The sequence below is a fragment of the Triticum urartu genome, chromosome 7 (assembly GCF_003073215.2).
Source record: "Triticum urartu cultivar G1812 chromosome 7, Tu2.1, whole genome shotgun sequence".
Classification (NCBI taxonomy): Eukaryota; Viridiplantae; Streptophyta; class Magnoliopsida; order Poales; family Poaceae; genus Triticum; species Triticum urartu.
The window spans coordinates 685,582,280-685,600,560 of NC_053028.1; the positions used below are offsets into that span (position 1 = coordinate 685,582,280).

At 46.2% G+C, this 18,281-nt stretch overlaps 3 protein-coding genes across 3 annotated transcripts; 1 reads left to right on the forward strand and 2 right to left on the reverse strand.

The window, feature by feature from the left end:
* Positions 1-330: 330 nt before the first annotated feature.
* On the reverse strand, positions 331-2,566 carry LOC125521163 (probable leucine-rich repeat receptor-like protein kinase At2g33170). Its single transcript, XM_048686209.1, has one exon. It carries the CDS (start codon positions 2,483-2,485, stop codon positions 491-493), a length of 1,995 nt encoding a protein of 664 aa, XP_048542166.1. The 5' UTR covers positions 2,486-2,566; the 3' UTR covers positions 331-490.
* A 3,787-nt stretch (positions 2,567-6,353) lies between these two features.
* Positions 6,354-8,823, forward strand: LOC125523737 (amino acid transporter AVT6E-like). The gene has a single exon (XM_048688798.1). It carries the CDS (start codon positions 6,522-6,524, stop codon positions 8,574-8,576), a length of 2,055 nt encoding a protein of 684 aa, XP_048544755.1. The 5' UTR covers positions 6,354-6,521; the 3' UTR covers positions 8,577-8,823.
* Positions 8,824-9,986: 1,163 nt separating this feature from the next.
* On the reverse strand, positions 9,987-17,795 carry LOC125523736 (U3 small nucleolar RNA-associated protein 21 homolog). The gene is made up of 19 exons (XM_048688797.1): positions 17,513-17,795; positions 17,092-17,119; positions 16,899-16,999; positions 16,158-16,361; positions 15,827-16,070; positions 15,104-15,279; positions 14,637-14,719; positions 14,483-14,555; positions 14,169-14,234; positions 14,042-14,084; positions 13,633-13,772; positions 13,248-13,460; positions 13,082-13,166; positions 12,707-13,001; positions 11,718-11,976; positions 11,099-11,312; positions 10,737-10,954; positions 10,507-10,662; positions 9,987-10,293 (listed from the first exon to the last, which is right to left on the reverse strand). Exons 1-18 carry the CDS (start codon positions 17,639-17,641, stop codon positions 10,513-10,515), a joined length of 2,721 nt encoding a protein of 906 aa, XP_048544754.1. The 5' UTR covers positions 17,642-17,795; the 3' UTR covers positions 9,987-10,293; positions 10,507-10,512.
* Between the last annotated feature and the right edge of the window lie 486 nt (positions 17,796-18,281).

Here is an 18,281-nt window from a genome sequence, read left to right on the forward strand (position 1 = left end):
GCATGCATGAATATCAACATACCGCACCATAACATGTAAGTTCGTACTCATATATACATGATGTAGATGTAGATTAAATTAGCCTAGTTCATCCCATCGAAAATTAAATTATAGATACAAATTTCAAAGGCTGCATGGCATAATGCGACACGAAACTCACATGAAAAATGTGCAGCACGTTTTCCTTCTATAAACATTTGAAGCAAATGCTAGTAGTGTCAAAAGCTTCGCCACTAAACCCCAAATATATCATTTACCCAGTTATACTATAGTACAGCCTTACTGATGTTATGTGGAAGAACACTGTTAAGCTGTAATCGCAAGAACCAGTAAAATACCAACCAGTTCTTTACATATAAACAAAACAAGTTAAATAACACTTTTCATCATTTTGCATCAACATTGTTATGTCATAAGAGAAACATATTATGCCATGCATTCCAGGGATTGACCTTGGATCACTACAGGCAGACGTTGCCCAAGCAGTCCGCTACTTGCACCTTGGACCTGCAAACCACCCGTTTCTGATCCCATCCCAGTAGAAAGCGACGACGAAGCAGACCGCAAATGAAGTTATTGCAACCCATATAGCTGACTCGTTGTCTTCAATGGCTGCTATCACCCCCGAATCCTCGTCGATATCGGTAAGATCAGGATCTCCAATAGTGAGATCAGGATTTCCCATCGAATGGACCGCCACGGACGATGGAAACTTCGGGAGGGTCCCCGACAGATAATTATAGGAAAGCACCAAACGTGTCAAGCTCAACAAACCTTGGAGCGATGAGGGTACCGGGCCGAACAATTCGTTGTGGGAAAGATCAAGAACCTTGAGGTAAAGCAAAGATCCGATGTCCGAAGGGATAGAGCCACTGAGATGGTTGTGACTTAGATTGAGGACCGTGCTCAAGGTGGTCGGCATTGTGGGGATGACACCACTGAGCGAATTATCGCCGAGATCAAGCTCGATGAGAAACTGCGATGAGCTGACTGAAGCCGGAATGGCGCCGGTGATCTTGTTACCGTGCAAGTACATGTTTGAAAGCCGAGGTAGCTGGAAAATCCCATGTGGTATCTCTCCATCAAATGAGTTTTGGCTAAGGTCCAATTCATTCAGGTTCACCAGACCAACAAGTGCAATTGGTATATGGCCCTCAAGATTGTTCATTTGGAGCTTAAGAACGACCAGGCTACCGAGTTTGTCGATCTCGACGGGCACCGCACCGCTCAGCTCATTGCTTGCAAGATTCAAGAGAAGCAGCTTACTGCATTTGCCGAGTTGCCAAGGTATACCTCCCACAAAGTTATTGTTGTCCAACTCAAGATAAGCCAAGCTCGAGGCATCGCCGATCGAGCCGGGGATGACACCATCGAGAAAATTCCCTCCGAGACGAAAGCGGTAGAGGCCACGAGAGAACCCCGGCGGAATGTGCCCTTGAAGCTTATTGTCGGTGAGATCGACGGTATCCAAACCCGGAGCCGAGAACATATCGGAAGGTATCTCACCACTTAGCATGTTGGAGCTCAAATCGAGCACCCTCACGTTCTTGGTGATCCCACTAGGTATGGAGCTACTGAACTTGTTGTGGCCAGCCGCGAAACGAGACAGTGTTGTCACGCTCGACAAGCTGCCGGGTATCGCGCCGCGAAGATCGTTGCGGGCAAGGAGCAGGGTTTGGAGGTTGGGGAGCTTGAGGAACTCATCGGGCACATCACCGGTGAGGTTGTTGTCGCTCAGATCGAGCAGAGTGAGATTTCCATGCCGGAACAAGCCCGTCGGTATCTGCCCACTGAAATTATTGTTGGATAACACCAGTTCCTCCAAAGAGATGGCCATGTCTGTCGGGAGGTCACCATGGAGCCCGTTGTAGCTGAGGTTCAAGACTCTCAGCCTAGGCAAAGAACTCAGCTGCTTGCTCACATTTCCGGTGAGAAGACTGAAGGAGAGATCTAGGACCTCCAGCCGGCGGAAGCCGGCGAAGTCGCCGAGCGGGCCGGCCAGCTGGGCATAGCTGAGGTTGAGCGCCCGCAGCCCGGCGCCCAAGGAGCACGAAGACAAGTGCCGCGGCAGGTCGGCGAACCTGTTCCTGGAGAGGTCGAGAGACTCGAGGGTGTCAAGGGAGCACAGGGCGGCGAGCACGGAGGTGTCGGAGAGGCCGAAGCCGGACATGGAGAGGCGGAGCACGGCCGCCGCGGCGGATGAGCCGGAGCCGTTGTTGGACGCCGGCGGCGGCGGCACGAAGCAGGTGACCCCGCTCCACAGGCACGGGTTCGGGTCGGTCGTGTTCCAGCTGGCCCACGGGGCCGTGGCGGATACCGTGGCCGAGAGCTCCCTCATGGTGCTTTCTTGCGCTTCGCTCAGCCGCGGCGGCTGCGGTTGCGGTTGCGCGCCGGCTGCCATGGACAGATGAAGCAGCAGCAGCGCCTGGAATGACCACCCATGGTGAGAAGCACGTGAGCCGGATGACCGGCTGCTCTTCTCCATGGCTGCTACTTTTCTCCGTAACTATATGCTTTTGAAAGGGAATGGATCCATCACCATACGTGCAAGAGGGTGATGGGTAGAAGCAGCGATAGTACCGTACATGTTCTAGTCGTCGGCAAGTGGGCCTCGAACGGTAGACGAGGTAGCGGAGAAGTAGTCTACACTCTTTTTTTTTTGACGGGGAAGTAGTCTGCACGTTTATACACATATCATATCATACTAACATGTATGGTTTGACCAAGAAATAGATTAGATCCAGATCCAACCATCGACGGCCTTTTGATTTGCAGGATTAGGAAAACACAGGAATAACAAAAACGCGAGTTTGCATAATTGCATTGGCATGTCCACTCGAGTCTGAAAATTTTTGTTTTTGCACTAAAGATACTTTTTTTTTAAAACTCAACAAGATCACTGGGGATGATGCGGGGGCGAGGCCTTCCTCCATCGCGCCTGTAAGGTGCGGCCATGGCAGAGTCTCGCAGGGGAGCCCCGGGCTTTCCTCCGGTGGCCTTTGGGGAGGACACGGTGCTTCCCCGTCGACGGCTTACCCCAGGGTTCTGGGACACTACGATGGGTTTGCTCCTCCTTGCGATGGAGCAGCGAGACGCAGCGTCAAACGAGGCGGGCTTGGTAGCGGCAGGGACGTCCTGGTGGATCAGCTCCAGGCGTCTTGATGCCATGGATCTGGATCTCTAGATCCTTTGGTTGAAGCCATGGAGACCTGGATCCTTGTGACGAAGCGGTTTGCGAATGGGCTGCTAGGTGGACAAGCCGGCCCGGATCAAGGTGGGCGAGTAGGACTGCCGAAGGGCTCTCGCAGCTGACAGAGCCATCGACGACAATGCCCGTGGGCATCGTAACCTTGTTGAAGGCGTCGACGACATAGTTCGTGATCCCGCCCAAATCACTCCAAGGGCAAACCCTAGATTTGTTCCGGGTAGGACGTTGGCAACGCCTAGCATCATTCTCCCCCTTGGGGACAATGTGTGAGAGTTGGACCTAGCTTATGGGACCAGTGGCAAATGGTGGTGCTCGAGGAGGTGGAGCAGTGCTCGGCAGCGTTTACGCCTGGCCTGGCAAGGATCATGTGGATCTCGGTCCTGAAGATGGGTCAATAATTCGATGGTGGTGGTGGCTTCTGGAGTGTGTGCATGTGGTGCGCTTAGGGTCTATTGGACCGGATGTGTACACCCCATACGTCATGCAGGTGGCTCGATGATGACTCGGATCTAGTTGGTGGGGCGTTGTGATGGCATTCTTTATTGTCGAGTTTGTAGGTGTGGTATGGTGACTCTGGGTTGTTTGAGGTATGTTTTTGCTAGACCTTTATTGAATAATTTAATAAAGATAGTTGTGTGCATCTTTTGATGTAGAGGCGGCCGGTTCAATCTCCTTTTTTCAAAAAAAGACAACTTCAGTCAAATCATTGTAGTTTTCATCAAACTTTTGTTCACAGAACCTCGTTAGAGGGCCAGGAGCTCTAGCATTGCATTTTAGAAGAAGAGAGTTAATCTAACAGAGTGACCCGGTTTACGAGGAAAACCAAATCGAAAACCACACAAGCAACGAAGCCTCACCGACCACATGACCCAAGGCTACAATCGCAACAAACACACACACGCCCGACTACGGAGCCACCGCTCTGACATCTCCCTCTCGCACGCGAGCCACAACGCCACACGACTCAGACACCTTGTATCCCTTGCTACACGAGACGACCATCCGCAGACCATGAACATTGTGCCAGACATCCGGGGCCACCGTTCCGACTTCCAGCCAGACCGATCCCTCAGATCATGTCGACCGAGCCAACGAACTCGCTACCCCCGCAGCACCAGGTCGCCGCCCATGCCAAGCAAAGCAGCGGACCTACCCCATAGGGCCGTCATTCCATGGCCATCCGAGGCCCCCGCCTCGGCATACATCCACCGTCCAGAGCTGCCGCTCTGACATCCACTACCTCGGCCCCATTCTCCATTCCCGGAGATAATTTGCTCGGCGGTGCCATCCTCATTCCCCACAATATCGACCAGCTTGAGCATGGTCCTCAATCTAAGTCACAACCATCTCAGTGCCTGTACCCTCTTCAGGCATCGGCTCTTTACTTTTACTTAAAGGTCCTTGATCTTTCCTACAATGACATGTTCGGTCTGGAACCCCCCTCGCTCGAAGGTTTGTAGAGCTTTTCAATGTTGGTGCTCGATCTCCTACAATCATTTCTGGGGACCCCTCCCAAAGTTTCCATTGTCCATGGCGGTCCATTCAAACGGGAAATCCCGATCTTACTATGGGAGATCATGATCTTAAAATATTGACGAGGGTTGAAAGATGATGACAGTCATTGTGAATCGGCTATATAGTCGCAATAGCTTCATCTGTAGTATGCTTCGCCATTGCTTTCTACTGGAATGGGATCAGAAAATGGGTGTTTTGCAAGTCCAAGGAGCAATAGCTGACTACTTGGGTAATACTCAAGGCCAATCCATGTAATACATGGGATAATATATCTTCTGCTAGGATATAGCAATGTTAATGCTTTGTTGTTGTTGTTGTTGTTGTTGTTGTTGTTGAGGATATATCAATGTTGGTGCAAAATAAGGTTATTTTGTTCATAATGAAATACCAACCAGTTATTTTACTGGTTCTTGCAATTGCAACTTAATTAAGTGTGTTCTTCTACACAACATCAGCTAGACTGTACTTTTTATAATTGAGTAAAGGAGATATTCAGGCAAATGTTTATAGAAGATTATGCAGCGATCTTGTGAGGCTGTGCTTGTACACAACTTTTATTCACATGGTAGAGAGATTCCCCTGAAGTGAAGAATCATCTTGTGAGCAACGGTGGTACTAGTTGCCTCTGACCATTCTCTTGACAGCTTCACCTTTGGATGCAAAAGCCCAAAAACATTGCATGTGGTCCAGAACTTAGATAATATAATATATAGTGGAGTAAATCTCGAAAAGCTATACCCATGTTACTCCCTCCGTTTTAAAATAGATAACTCAACTTTATACTAAACTTAGTATAAAGTTGGATTATCTATTTTAAAACGAAGAAAGTACATAGTGATGAAGAAAGGCCAGGGTGGGTTGCAACCTTCACTCAACCTAGCCAAACAAGGCGAAATGATTAATACTTCTTCCGACCATAGTTACGAAGGGTATACCCCTTCCGACCATAATATAGGACTTTTTTGCAAGCTAACACATCATCGTTACACTATTTATTATTTTCAATTGTTTTGAAAGGGAACTTGGAAGCTTCGAGGGGCGCTTGGTCAACCAGAAATCGTTCAATGACTCTGATCAGCATAGTTTATTTCCTGGTCAGATCATATGTGTACAGTACGTGTAGACTACTTCGCCTCCGCTACCTCGTCCACTAGCACGTACGCGTAGCTCTTGACGTCCTGTTGATAGGTAGCCCAGGAATTGTTTTTCCTAAAATCAACTTGTGGTTGGATTGTTAGAAGGACTGTGGTATCTCAGCCATCAAGATTCTGGTGCTCGCATTTATTTCTGGATTTATTTCAAGATTTCCGACGATGCGCGTAAATCTATGGATGATATGCCAGCTCAGTCTTTCGGAGATGCTCATAAAGGTAGAGTGTGCGTGTGTGCGTTTATATGAGTGAGTGTATGCGCGTGTATATGAGCGCTTATGTCTGTATTGATGTTTAAAAAAAATTATTTTTCCTACAGTCAATAAACAAATTAAAGTGCTCTCTGCGACAGTATACCACCGTACATGAAGGACAACATTAAATTCTTCTACGCGGAAGTTCTATGCCGTTCGTGGGTGTCTTTTCCTTCTTGAAGATGTAGGTTCCTCTTCGTGGAGGGGGAAGATGGCGTCTTCGGTCGATGCCGATGGTGATGGCGCCCATGGTCGGTGGTGTCGCTCCCCTTCTTAGGCGTCGTCAAGGTGTGTCGGCATCTCCCTCCCTCGTATTGGTGCTTGGTTGTTGTTTTCGGGTGAAAGGCTAGATGTGCTCGGCCGGCGCTTCCCACGTGCCTTCCCGAGAAGAGAATGCCTCTACGTCTACGGTCTACCCTCCTACCCGCGTGCTACAGTAGCGGCACACGGGCCTACTGCCCCCACCTGCCAGTGAGGTCGAATCCGCACGTGGTTGGTGCGCCCAACTTTACGAGTAGGAATGAACGTAAATTGCCTGGCAAACTCTTTCCTTCCCTGAAGAAAGGGGAGAAGAAGAGGGCTCAGATCTCTTCCCTCCAATCCATCCATCAACCCACCCCCAGCGATCCGTCTACCTCGCCAGGATCCTCGTCGACGTCGATCCCTGCTCCGGAAGAGCACGCGGGTCTTCTCCGCCCCGCTTCTTCCCCCGCCCAGCCAAATCTCGCCGGGAAGAACCGAGATTTGCCCCGGCGGCGGCGGGCGGCATTCACCAATGCGGGCCTGTTTCCCGTGAGGCATCTCCGGCTGGGACGGCGGGGGTCGGGATCTTCCTTCCGATCGTGCGCGGTCCGGTGTTCCTGGAGGAGCGCTAGATTGGGCGTGAATCTCCATTTTCCCCCTAATCTCGGCGTCGGCGGACGGAAGGATTTCTTTGCCGCCGCCTTCCAATCCGTCGATCCGCCTCGGGCGGGCGCGCCGGCGACCATGGTGAACTCCAACTACTCCGCGCTACCGCTGACCTCCACGGCCATCGAGCTGCAGTCCGCCCAGCCGCCTCCGCCGCCCAAATCTGGTGCCTCCGCCAAGCTCACCAAGCAGGACTCGTTCCTCGGCGAGGTCGAGGACGACGATGCCGCCACCCCCGGCGAGCACGACGAGCTACCGCTCATCGGCGACGACGGCCCGGCGGGTCCCCCTGAAGGCTCGGGCGTCTCCGGCGCGGTGTTCAACCTCGCGACCTCCATCATCGGGGCGGGCATCATGGCGCTGCCGGCGACCATGAAGGTCCTCGGCGTGGCCGTCGGCCTCGTCTCCATCCTCGTCATGGGGGTGCTCTCGGAGGTCACCATCGAGCTGCTCGTCCGGTTCGCGGTGCGCTGCCGCGCGCTCTCCTACGGGGAGCTCGTGCACCGGGCCCTCGGCCGCCCCGCCAGCGTCGTCGCGCAGCTCTGCATCGTCGTCAACAACGCCGGCATCCTCGTCGTCTACCTCATCATCATCGGGGACGTCATGTCCGGGTCCCTCAAGCACATGGGCGTCATGGACCAGCTCGTCGGCCACGGCGAGTGGGACAACCGCAGGCTGCTCATCCTGTTTGTCCTTGTGGTGTTCCTCGCCCCGCTGTGCGCGCTCGAGAAGATTGACTCGCTGAGCCTGTCGTCTGCCGCGTCGGTCGGGCTCGCCGTTGTTTTTGTGGCCGTCTCGTGCATGATCGCGGCGGTGAAGCTAGTTGAGGGCAAGCTCGCCGCGCCGAGGATGGGGCCTGATTTCAGCTCGAAGGCGGCAATTCTGGACCTGCTGGTGGTGATACCCATCATGACCAACGCCTACATCTGCCATTTCAATGTGCAGCCCATCTACAACGAGCTCAAGGAGAAGACGCCTCAGAACATGTACAATATCAGCCGGATCTCCACCGTGCTCTGCGTAGTCGTGTACGCCCTGACCGCCATCTCCGGGTACCTCCTGTTCGGCGACGACACCGAGTCCGATGTCCTCACCAACTTCGACAAGGACCTTGGGATCAAGTTCAGCACGGTGCTCAACTACATTGTGAGGATCGGGTACATCGTCCACCTGGTCCTCGTCTTCCCGGTGGTCCACTTCTCGCTGAGGCAGACGGTGGACTCGCTGGTCTTCGGTGAGCTCGCGCCCCACAGCAGGAAGAGGATGCTCTCCCTGACGGTGGTGCTGCTGGCCCTCATCTACCTCGGCTCGACCATGATACCCAACATCTGGATGGCCTTCAAGTTCACCGGCGCGACGACGGGGCTGGCATTGGGTTTCATGTTCCCGGCCCTCGTGGCGCTGAGGCTGGACAAGGAAGGGGAGTGCCTGGGCCGCGGAGAGAGGCTCCTGTCGGTCGGAATGCTGGGGCTGGCCATCGTCGTCAGCGTCGTCGGGGTTGTCGGAAACGTGTACAGCCTGAGGAGCAAGTCTGAGTGAGTGATGGATCATCAAGAAGAGCTATATTTGTAGGGCTTATTATACACAGGCTGAATTACCACTGCCAGAATACACTAGTTAGCAGGTACACCAGTTCCAGCTGAGCTGCTGAGCAAAGCTCATACTACACATTTTGTTCACCTACAGGCTAAAGAGTTGTTTCATGGGTGCTGGCTGATATGTTGTTGGTGGGCATTCTTGTACTTTTGGACCAGATTCTTTGATGTATTTTTTGTTCTTCTGCTTATTCTTAGATAGATACATATACATGTGTATCCTGGGTCTACTTTCTGATCGAGGCAGCGAACCAACCCTGGTTTTTTCTACTGAGGTTGTTGTGTGCCTATGGTATGATGAAAGCCGCATTCAGAAAATCTACCTTATTACTGAATTTTTGCATTCAGAAAACCTATCTCTGTGCATTATATGATGAATGTTGTTCAGAGAATGTATCTTTGTCATTCTCATCTGACTCTGGATATTCTTGCAGTATTTTTTTATGACAATCTATATCCTCACTGAAACAACTATACAGACAGATTTGAGAAAAAGTTTACTCTGATGCATATTGTTTATGTGGTTCAGCTATTTACACATCATTTCTCCAAGTGGGGACTGGAATTAAAGTTTTCTAATTTGAGAACCTTTGCACCAGATTCTTTGATGTACTTTTTGCTACTTGTTCTTGTTAGATATGTATGCATGTCTATCATGTGTCTACTTTCTGATCGAGGCAGCTAATCAACCCGGGTTTTGTACCGAGGTTAATTGTCTGCCTATGATATGATGAGAGCTGCACTCATAAATTCTACTCCTTACCTTGTTAATTTTGTGGCCCTGAAAATACATCTATGTCCATGATATGATGAATGTTGAGTTCAGAGAATGCAATCTTTCTCATTCTCATCTGCTGGAGCTTGTCATTTCAACTCTGGGTATTCTATCTTTCTTTTTAGAATAACAGGGATGGCTACCCGGCTCCATTGCAAGAAAGATGCCTGCATAGTCAGGTACAGCACACAAACAGTTCCTCCAGCTTACAACCAATGTTCAAAAGGAAAAGCAGAAAAAAGAACAACTGCAAGATGAAGACTATCCTGGAACACCCTCCAGCCAGATAATATAGCACATAACTCATCAAACTACCAGATAACATAGCTTCAAGTGTGGACACTAGGCTATTCTTGCAGCATTTTTTCATGTACTTGTAGATATCATTTTCCAGCATCCAATAGTCATCATTCTACAAGCGGTAGTAGTTGGGACCTTAATCCTAGGCTTGGAATCCGTTCGTTTTTCAGGACTTCTCAATCTCGAAATAGATCTTATTATAAACAAAAGGGTGATAAGTTCTTCGATAGCGCACGCGAAAGTGGACTTAAGGGATTTTAGAAGTCAAAACACCGAAGATGAACACGGAGGGCTATCACTAAAGTAAAATGCTGGATAAACACTTGGGGATGTTTCGCCTAACTGGCACTTGCGACATTCCCAAATATTTCTCGCTGAACAGTGCTCATACATCTGTATGTTACAAAAGAATACAGGAACAAAACTGTTACATCATCATCAGGAGCACAATCTGTGGTCATCTCTGTTAACAACACCGTATATATGCCTTGCAGCTTTTACCACGACGACGAGACGGTGAGGTACAGCAGAATGGTACAACAGCCACATGGACTCCCAAGTATGCATTGATTTCAGAAATCGGGACCTGTGGACCACAAGGAAATAGGATTTTTAGTCATTTGTAAGAGTTCAGAAGAAGCTGCAGGAAAACAAGTCATTTTCTACAGCAATATAGTGTATTGAAAAATCTCAACTAGGTGATGACAATGTTAGCGAATCGAGGTACAAAATATTTTCTAGCTCCAACTAAGTCTAGTAGAACACTAGTTCATTTGGCAAACGGATGAAAAGAAATTACCTGCAACTAAAACTGCGAGTTGCTGAGGAATGTGACCATGCATCGCGAGCTTTGAAACATTTTGTCGATCTTCTGCCAGACCTTGCTCTGGACGTCTAGAAGTTTCCTCACTTTCTCCTGTAGCGTCGAGTGGCGCCGTATTGTTTCACCATGTATCTGGTTCCAAGGAAGATGAAATATACTTTAAGCACCAACTCAATGGGTTTAAGATGGAAAATACTATCACATACCTTCAGAAACAATTTCAGAACAGCTTGAACAAACTCGAAGTTGTTCCTGCAGGAAAGCTCATGAATGAAGTAGTCCAGCAGCAATGAAATGGAATGGAGCTCGGGTCTTGGTTCCTCAGACTCTTCCACCTCGTCGTCATCTATTATCTGTAGCATCCGTAGTTCCATATCTAAGGATGACGGAGATAGGCCTTTTAGGTAGTCGGTGAACGCTGAATCTGCAAAACAGATTCCAAGGTCAGTGCTTACTATGACGAAGATTGCAGCTTCTTCATATAGTCTCATCAATAGACAGTGAGAACCAAAATATCTGATGTTTATTTACGCGTTTTGCTTGACTGAAGATACTAATAAATACTTACAGCTCTCAAGTTCTCCACAGGATTGTAACAACCGACTGAAGTGGGAGGAGAGATCGGCCATCTTTTTATGACCTATGTCCTCAGTAGTGCTGCCGTCTGTTTCTTTACTGGAAGGAGGCTCAAACAATATCTCCCCTGAAAGGGATGGAACTGAGGGCAAGAAAAATGGCGCCTGCTCAGGTTTCTTAGGTGGCTCGATCGGTTTGTTTCGAACCTAAAGACACAGAAATGTGACGATGAGCACTTCCAAGTCTAGTCGGGCTTACGCACAAAACAAAAATATTACTTAAATAAGTTCTTCCTTCAGACACAAATAAGTGTCCATTAGGACATTTACAGCCATCAAGTGATAGCAATGATCAGCACTTCCTACTGTAGTATTATATTTGTCAAACTTATAAATTTACAATATTACCAAGCATTTTTTAATAGAAACTTCATGCTTGAAATGTTCATCAAAATATTGTCAGCCACAGTTAAAGTAGTTCTTCTACACATGCTACTATATACACCGCCTAATTCTCTAACTCAAGGAACTTGCATAGTTATTGCAAGGTAACAGGATTCGTTACTTTGCAGCGGAAATTTTCAGGATCAAAACGGAGACAAAATACATTACCTTTATAATGTCAAGATTTGTCAAGCTTTGCCATTGACTCCTTGGGAGTAATGAGAGTGTGATCATATCTGGTATTTGATGATCCATTATGACAAAAGGTTTAATATTAGATTGATTTGAATCTTGTGATTTTTTAATGGGTTCTTCCTCCTCAGATCTTTCGGCTGACGAAACAGTTGGCAAAAGCACGTTCCGGACATGTTTACCACTTGCATAGCTATCAACATTTGTCAAAGGTGAGAACAAAGCTTGATTAACCCTGTCAAAATTATTAAGAGAAGTATGAGCTTTATATATGAGCTAAATAATAAATTGCAGAACAACAATAAATTACGTATGTTTGTTATCCATAATGGCAGAAGATTATGAAGTAGAAATATCTTGAGTTGCCTCTGCTTGCATTCAACTCTTTGCTTTTAGGAACATTCAACTTCATGGAAAGCAAAACTGTAAATGTGTATCCTTAAATTGACCTTATGAGGTATCCTGAGAAACTGTCCTCTGTGCATGAACAACATAAGGGCCACAATGAACATGTCGGAAAAGTTTACGTTTTTCAGAAGCTGTTCCATGTGGCAACCAGTCAGCAGCAACTCATAACTTAAACTATAAAACTACTTATATTGTCAATAGTCTTAAGCTCTATCATAGTTTTATCAACGGAGTGGAAATGAACATTTCAATAAAAAAAAGCATTGTCCAGTGAACTCATCTTTTTTAGATTGTGGGGGTAGTTGGTTGCTTGCATGCGTTTTTTTAGATTGTGGGGGTGGTTGGTTGGTTGCATGCGACGGTATGGAATTTGAGTTCATTATGTACATTGGTACAATGTGGACTGAAAGTGGTATTTATTTGCCTAAATGAGATGTGCCATGATTAGCACAAACTACACCAGCTTGGAAACTCATCTTATGATATTTTCCTGAAATATGAAGCTACCAAAGGTATGCAAATGCACAGGGTGAGAACAGGAAACAATGAAAGCCTACCAAAGATACACGCCATTTTGATCAACATGGGTGGTTGCCAGCACATCCATATTAGGAGACATAGAGACGGATGTTATAGATACATCAACGCGCATCGCATCTATCTGTCTTGCTAAACTGATATCCCATATTCTGAGCGTCCCATCCATACTAGACGAAATGAGCCATTTCCCATCCTCACTGAAACACAGATCAGTGATACGATCTGTATGTCCTTCAAATCTACGGACCATTTTCATTGATACTGTATCAAACAATACAAGCACCATATCATCTGCTACAGTAGCAAAAAGACCTGCCATAAAACAGCAACAAAAAAACTGTTAATCATCCATGTCATCCTACAAGGGAATAACAAAACATGTTGAATATTACCATTTGCCCGGTGATATGCAATCTTAGTTACAGATTTACCAACATTGAATTTGGATTTTAGCTTGCAACTCTTAAAATCCCAGACCTGCAGGAGACAAGTCAATATCTGAGTAATGCAATCACAGTTTAAATAAATTGCAGCTGAAGTGCAACAGCGTCATCAAACCTTAATATCCCCACGGTATCCAGCACTAATCAGAGATCCATTTGTTGCATCACAGGCTAATCCAACAACTTCACCTTCATGTGCACATTGCAATGACAGAGAGCCATCAATGTAACTACCACGACTAATCCCAGATTGAAGGTTAAATTTTTCGATCCAACCACCTTCAGTGCCCAAGATAGTAAAATTACCACATGCACTTATAGTACAAGCCTGACAAAAAAGAAAAGGAATTTCTTAAAGAAGAGGTAGGGAGATACTTCTATCATTTAACAGCTGAGTCTTGTTAGTCCCAAGAAAGCTTGTTTTGATTAGCCCATGGTGAGAATTCAATACATTCTTGTAGTATACGGTCAAACATTCAGATTACAAAAACAAGCATTACCTTAATCAGTGACTCAGTCTCTGACGATGGTGTAAGAATATGTTCGCCTATAACAAAGTTCTGAAGACGCCATACATATGCCTTTGAAGTATCCGTGTGGCATGTAACAACATTACACCAATCACGTGCACGTATCTCAGCTGAACAGCAGTTGATTCCATTGGTAAATAAGCAATTTTATCTAAAAAAGATAACAGTTTCTGGTTTCTTTTCAACACTAGCAAAGGTGCACAGAATACTGGTAAGTGGTTTATTATGTGTTAACATGGAAATAGGTATGCCCTTTGCACCAAGTATAAATAGTAAAGATTGAAGGTTATCATGGTTTACTACTTTAGAAGAAATTACACAGATAGAAAAGCAGAAGAACATGATATGAACTTTAATATTGCAAGGACCGGAGAATTACCACAATCAAATGCAATAACTGGTTTTAGCTTTATCTCTTCCTCCTGCAGAGAAGAAGAAAATGTCAAAATCTCAACAAGGAAATGATGAAACGGAAGGCGATAAAGGAATAGTAACAAAAAATTCACCTTTACTCTAAGCTTTTTCGCTCTTTTTGCCACATGCCGCTGAGAAAGCTCTCTGCTTTGTTGATCCTGTCAAAAAAAGTGTTACTTCAATAGGATTAAAAAAACAGCAAACATAAACTCATTTTGCTCGAAAAGGAAAAAACAACCTGAGAAGAAGACAAACATGCAGGAATTCAGGTTAAAGACGAGTGTGCGGCGTGAAGTGGACACTCTTACTTCAATAGCATTTTGAGATGACAAAAAAGTGCAGGAAATGATAACAGGTGTGCCAGTGTGCAGCTGTAAAAATTAATGTTACAAAGGTTATGAATTACCTGAACAACTGAGAAGAGACGGAAGGCACGGTCTTGACCAGCGGATAAGATGAATTTTCCATTGCCATAGAATCTAACAACAAAATAGGCTGACTCACTAAAACACAAGCGAAACAAAAGTACAGACGCAACAAACTTGGAGGGCATTAGTTACCTTATGCACCGAGGTGGAGCGCTATGTCCACTTCGAAATCGTAACAGACGAGCATCTCCTTCATTATTATCAAATATCCACATCTGGCATGCAGTATATTAGATTACTAAGTTTCAAATGTAAAACCGAAATTAAGGTGTTGTGGCTAATTTAATCTCATTGTCAAAGCAAAGTATTCTCACACCAGTATTGATTTTGTTTTTCTTGGCTGATTTTGTTACTTATTAACCGGCCGCAAAGCTCGATTCTAGGAGGAACCTTATATGCTCCCGCCAAATAAGGCAATGTGGTATAAATAGAAAAAAGGGAGATGGTGTTCTATGTAACAGGCTAAGCGGTCAGGCAACATGCAGCAGCTTTTGACCTTCATATGTCACAGCTCAAGAGCTAATAAGATACAAAGGTTTTGTCCCTCACTACCAAATTACCAATAATGTGAAAAAAGAAGACAAGAAAACAGCACTTACTTTTATTGAATTATCAGCTGCTGAGCTCATCAAAATAGGTTCATTGGCAAAGAAATGAAGTGATACAATAGAACCATCATGGGCCTCCCTAATCACAGAGTGCAGCCTTCTCTTCTCAAGATTCCAAATGCTAATAACACCCGAGGAACCTCCAGATGCTAGAAGGGGTTGCCCATCTGGCAGACAAAGTAAATTTGAGAAAATAGCACTTAAGCTTGACATGTAGAAGCGTGAAAATGTGTATTATTAAAATAAAACAATGCACCTCCTTATTTCAAACAGGGAGAGTCAAAGCTATATATAACCATGAAAAACACCTTGGTGGCAGTAATGTATCTACTGACTGGTCATAAAATTTAGCTCTGTATCCGTATTTCCACAATAAACTACACAGGCTCTAGAATTTTATTCAAGCATACCAAATATCATCGTTATTTAGTTTGAACTAGTACGCAAATCAGTAAAGGTTTCATTGACAAGTCAAATCTCCAAAAACTCATATAAAGAAAATTCATAAAGCCAAAAAGAATGTGTCAGCTACATTTTCTGAACTGGATCTCCGAATTAACGAATTTGCATCATAAATACGATATAATCATAATCACAAACCAAACTTGAGGACTTGAATAAACCAGGATTTGTTTGGGAATTTCATTACTGTCACAGGATGAGCAAACGTGAATTATAGAAGGTTGTACTGTATATCGTGTCAGACAAAATCACCTGTTCGAAATGACAGGGCAGTTACATCACCCCGAATTTCATGGTTGAAAGACATCAACTCTTCATCATATCGTATATTGTGAACATGAATAGATCCATCGGCGCAACCGACTGCAACCATATCCAGAGCAGGTGAAGAAACACAACAACGTACTGATGAATCCCAACCCTTAAAATCATATACTTTTTTCTTTGTGCTGATATTCCACAGCTGCAAGGGTCCTTCTTCACTACCAATAATGACCTGATGTACCAATGATAAACAGACTTGTCAACAAACACAAAATTCAGAAAGCAAACTATCTCCAAAGAAATCAATAATTGCAGGCACCTTATTTAGGTAAGTATCCGGATGCATAATGCAGGTTGGAGTAAACTTGTCTCCCAGTGATATGTTTCCAACAGGCTCACTGCTTGGTTTAGCTCCTCTGAAGGCCCAGATAAATAAATCACCTTTAATATCTGCACTGAGAATGTATTCTCCAAACAGGTACAGCATGTTGACCTTTTCTTCATGTTTAGTAAAGGTAACCACCTGATTTTTGAAGAGAAAACGTAAACATGAAGGCCGCAATACTTCAATAGTAGTTGATGGACATGATATAGTGGGGTCTGGATAAAGAGCAGATACTTTGCTCCTGGGTGCATTTGGTCCCAGGGTTTCTTTTTCAAACAAGAATTTGCAAATTTGCAGAAGCATGAAAAAGTTATATATGTAGATCGTGGTACGATTGATGTGTCCACTTGCAAAAAATGTACATTCGTGTGCTGTAAAAACAAGGAAGAGGAGCTAATATAGAAACTAAAAGTGCCCACAATTTATCTTTGTTTGTATAACCACACAATCAAACATGTTGTTTCGCAGAACATTACAAGTGCACCTATTATTCCACAATCAACATCTGGTTTCACAAGAGATCTACAAGTACATCTGAGACAACGGCATTTTCTGGTCAGGAACGCAATTTTGGAAGTCTGGAATAAGTAGCCAATAATCATTTCATTCACCAGGCACCACACACTTAGGGTTGATACACTAATTCAGCTATCCTAAACACAGCAATTCCCTTACCAGATCGGTCCGTTTGAAAACCGCGATGTCGCTTCCGTATGCAGCAAATGTGTATTCCTTGAAGGATGCCAGAGCGCGGATCTTCTTGGGCAGTTGAGGTCCTTAAATGGCAAAGAAAGTTCACGCACCATGAGCGGGAGAGGGAAAAAAAACACTGAACATAAGAAACCGAGATACTGAATAGCAGGCTCACCGGCAAGGACCAAAGTGAGCTTGGCACACTGCAAAACAAAAAGAGAAAACGGCGTGATTAATCATACCACAAAATGGAAGTCGGCTGCATCAGAGTTACTCCTATATGTAAAGCCGTCGGAAACAACAGAAGACAGACAGGTGCAGTAAGACAGGTTTATATGAAGACAAAGCTCGACCGTAGGCGCAAGTCACATTAAGCCCGGTGTGGCGAGCAACCAGCAGGAATTCAGCTCTGAAATCCGCATGAGCCCCAAATGGAAGCTAATAACATCGCTGCCTCTAGTATACCAACCCTAAATACTGACGGAGAAGCGAGCAGTAGGCTCCTGCGAGCTCCCTGGCTATGACACTAGTCCAGTACGGTGGGCGGGGCGAGGGAGACGAGAGGGCGGGTTGGTGGAGGCGGCGGGTTTGCTTACGTTGTAGACGTGGAAGGCCTTGCCGACGCTGACGGTGACGAAGGTCTCGGTGCCGAGGCGCTGCAGGGAGAAGGGCACGCCGCCGGTGGTGATGTACCCGATCGCGCGGAACGGCTCGAAGATCCCCATCCCTCCCCCGGCCGCGGCGGACGTCTATGGCTTCTCTGGTCTGGAGCGGGGCGGGAGGATGCGCCGGCGGCGAGGGTTTTAGAGGGGGTTTGGGGCGGCGGCGCGAGGAGGAAGGGGGAGCAAAGGGTGAGGGAGGCCGCGGTAGGTCAGTCAGTTTGGGTGGTTTTGTTTGGGCCATGTGGTGGGTTGGTTGGGTGACTTGGGTCCAGCTTCCCTTCCCCCGGTCCGGTCCATCGGTGTTTTGGGCCAGACCCGACTGTATACAAGTATCGCAACAAGTTCTTGTGCTTTTTCTCCTAAAAAGAAGTCTTCTGTTTTTTCTCCTAAAATAAGTTCTTCTGCTTAAAAAAAACATTTTTATGATCTAACACACACACCCTCCCTCACACATGATGAGTTTATTTTTGGCCAAGATGTATCTCGTTCATGGAAAGCAATACCCATCCGCTAGCACTACCCTCTTTCTCTCCGGCTGCACCAATACTACCCGGCTATACCAAGTTGCACACTTCCAAAGGGATTTAGCCCAGCTATTGTCCGACATGAGATCATCCTAGAATTCTGGAACAAGGGTGCACCGGCGAAAGATCGGTGGTGATCTCGTCACCGTGCAATTTGGGTGTCTAGGTGATTGGAACAC